Raw genomic sequence first — 3,733 nt, 5'->3', positions numbered from 1 at the left:
TATTATCGTGCTTTAGTTTTCGTTGTTAATTTTAGCCTATATTTGCCCCCCCCAGTTCTTCAAATTCATTTTGTTTCTAACTCATTTTCAACCACATTTCATGAAATTCAAAAATTTTATCAACTTTGAAATTATACAGTAGTCAAATTTCACCAAAATCTACCAAAACTCTAATTTTTATCCAAACCTAACATAAACTCAATGCATTCATTTATATGATGAATAATTGCATGACTTGTAAATTTGCAATGAAATCGAAATGTAATTTATGTATTTTTGCTAATAGAAAAATAGAAATTTCAAAATACCTCTCGTCCCACCCTATCGTGCATTGCCCAGCCATACATGACGATGGGAATCCTCTTCCCATTGGGTAATTGAGACGAGATGAGAAACATGATTCCAGTCCTGAATTCTCCAATTCCACTCCAAATGTTTTTATTTTGTGTTTTATATGTTTAATTTAATATAGCATATAAAAAATAACATTAAATGTAAAAAAAAGTAAATTCGATGGAGATTGTAAATGTGATATTTTAATTCTCGTTCCGTCTATATATGTAGAAGACCATAAATTTAGATGAGATAGAAATGTTTTTCTGTGTTTCTGTGTGATCGTGCATAGATTTCCTAGCTTTTAATATACTATTATTTATTTTAGTTCAAATAAGTCCTTGTTTGGTCTATATTATTTTCAAAATACATTTTTTCTCTTTTATTTTCAATCACATATTCTTCAATAAATAATATTATATGCAAATCCAAAAAAAAAAATTATTTTTTAACTCCACATTTTTCATCAATCTATTATGCCAAAATATATTATTAAAATAAAATGGAGCTCGAACATGAAGTGTATTTCTTGTTTAAAAGTAGTTGACTTTATTTAGACTATACATGTTTCTAACACTCATTCATCTGCGTGTTATAAACTTGACACGTCAAGTTTTTGTGTATATATAGTTGAGCTATTTGAAACTCATACGTATATATTGGCAAATTCAAAGTCCTAACATAAAAATGCTAGGATTTTGCTACTTGTGCAAAATAATAGTACATAAGTTGTTATCGAAAGTAACGTGGAGGGAAAAGATTGAATGAAAAAGTTGATGGTGTTTTAAACTTATAAATTGTAAAGTGTCATGTGGATATTATGTAATCCTTTACGTAAACCTTAATGCACATGTAACAATGTCTAAAATGCTATGCAATACAATTGATGATCGATCTATGCGGTAATATAGTAACATTATATGCTGAGTAATGTTATTTGACACTATTTGTGCGAATCACCATTCTAAATGGCATTGAAATATCATTAGATAAATATCATGGTGACTTACAACAATGAGTATCGATCCTTATACTATTGAGCTTTTACGGGACCTCAATATGATCCACAAGTTTAGAGAAACGATTTTACAATGAAATTCCTCTTTTAATAGATGATACGAATGAATTAAGCGCTAAGAAAGACTAACACTTCGATGAGTAGTAATAAATGATAATTCAAGTGTTAGATGAAAAATTTTGATGAATATGATAATAAAATATTTGATTCAATCAATCAAAGTTTTTCAATGAAAAAATGAAAAAGAAATAAATGAAATGTACGTTCAAAAATCTTCTCAAGATATATATATATATATATTTTAAGAAATGATTGTAATAAATTAAACACCAAGAGAGAAATGAGAAACTTTGATAAATATGATGATTTTACAAGTTTGATTCAATAAATCGAAGTTTTCAATATGAAGAAATATATACAATATAAGTTCAAAGATCTTTTTTGAAATATCTCTCTTTTATGAATAACAGAAATAAGTTAAGTACAAAAAGAGAGATGAAAGACTTTGATGACAATGATGATAATTAAAGAGTTTGAATCAAACAAAATTTTGATATGAAAAAATAAATGAAATGAATGGAAAGGAAAGCTCAAAAAATTCTCTAAAAAAAATCTTACTTTTATACTCTTAAATCTCTTTTTAAAAACGGAAGAGAGAGGATATTTATAGAGTTCAAAATGCCGAAAAAATCTCTAAGTTCGGATGACATGTTTGGTCGATTATCTCTTGTCCAGGTGACCAATATAGCCGTTCGTTCAGTAAAATCATATGTCAGAACGATAAAATTTTGGACTGTAGGAATTTTCGATCGACTGCCTTTGATCGACAGCCCCTTCCGACCAGTCAACCGCCAGCCAATTTTTCTTTTTACATTTTGGTCCCTTTTGATCCGATTTGAAGGTTTTGAAATAAAAATTAGAATGATTTTGAGTTTAAACATTCATTTTTTTTTAATTTAAATTTTATTATTCAAATAAATGTCTCACTTGTGGTGGAGGAAAAACCGTGGTTACATCTCAAAACAACTAAAACAAAAAACCTACAAATCGTTAACCTCGTAGGTATGGAAGTTCCCATCTGTCCGTTCTCAAAATGCCAAAGAGGATCATCGGCAAAATATATGCAGAGTAAAGTTCCAAGTCAGAACCACCTGCACCTTCCTTAGCAAGAAAATCAGCTGCCATATTCGCTTCTCTAAAGACATGGGACACTCGCGCATCCAACTTACCAATCAAACCCATGACATCCTCCCAAACATCATGCAAACTCCACATAGAGCATTTGCCATTCGAAGACACGCCATACTGGTGTGAAAAACCAGCAACAAATTTTCCTTGAGGGTCACGGATCAGTCCTCCACCCCTAGCTTTTCCTGGGTTTCCTCTAGCAACTCCATCAACATTTAATTTGAAACTGTAATGTANCCTATCCTTTGTAAACCAATAGTCATTTATTCAAAGCATATCATATATTTTAATTCAAGCATATCAATCTCATTTGCAAAGCAACTACCATCACATTTTCCCCCTTTTCAATGCTTTTTGAATTTATCTTACTCAATTTCTCCCTTTTGTCATAAGCAAAAAAGTAGCACATATGAGAATAAGAGTATGGCATATAAGATCAAAACTTTAAATCAATTATAGGAAATAATATATTCTCCCTCAATTAAATACAAAAAAGCAAATATATGCAAGTCTAAGCAAGATGATACTCATCACATTTATATCAAAATAATAATCAAAGTATAAGCATAATCAATTGGGTAATATTTAAAAAAAATAAAAAAATTAAAATCCCGCCAGTGATGCACATAGAATCAATCACATGAGAACATTTAGTACAAATTCAATTTAGCCACATACTTCAAATTCATCAATAATTTCCAACCCTCTTTAAATATATTAAAGTCTATCAAATGTTAGTAGTTTAGTGAGGAAGTCCAATATTCCTCCTTTTGGGTGCCTTTAGGATACTATAAACATAATGTCTTAGTGCACTAAGATATCTAAGCATTCGTTTTACGACAGTTAGGCATAATTCTTGAGTATTGGTTAAAATTTAGCACATAATCACACACAAGTTTACTTGTGATTAAGTAAAGAAGAGATCCGATCCTAAATCAATATTTTTTTATATTTATGGAAGTACCTTGATCATCTTTGTCTAACTTGATTGATGAGCTCATCAAAGTGTTCATTGATTTTACCTCTTTCATTTCAAACTTATTGAGCATGTTTATAATGTATTTTGTTTGACTTCATTCCTTAAGTAGAGATTGATTACTTTGTACTTCAGAAGATTTTTCTTCATCCTATTGCATATTTGCTTCTTCCTCATGTTGATCTTCAACATCTTTAGGATCTTCCTTGTTTTTGATT

At 29.7% G+C, this 3,733-nt stretch overlaps 1 protein-coding gene across 1 annotated transcript in view; it reads right to left on the bottom strand.

The window, feature by feature from the left end:
- The window catches only part of LOC111369062 (protein translocase subunit SecA, chloroplastic-like), a 40,812-nt gene that overhangs the window by 11,630 nt on the left and 25,449 nt on the right, over positions 1 to 3,733 (bottom strand). Inside the window, exon 4 of the mRNA XM_022990548.1 lies at positions 2,407 to 2,777. Within this exon, the coding sequence (XP_022846316.1) occupies positions 2,407 to 2,777 (371 nt within the window). The remainder of the gene's footprint in view (positions 1 to 2,406; positions 2,778 to 3,733) is intronic.

This window comes from Olea europaea, chromosome 20, assembly GCF_002742605.1.
Source record: "Olea europaea var. sylvestris chromosome 20, O_europaea_v1, whole genome shotgun sequence".
NCBI lineage: Eukaryota > Viridiplantae > Streptophyta > Magnoliopsida > Lamiales > Oleaceae > Olea > Olea europaea.
Note: the sequence above shows the minus strand (reverse complement) of the source record. Positions and strands in the feature narration are given on the sequence as shown.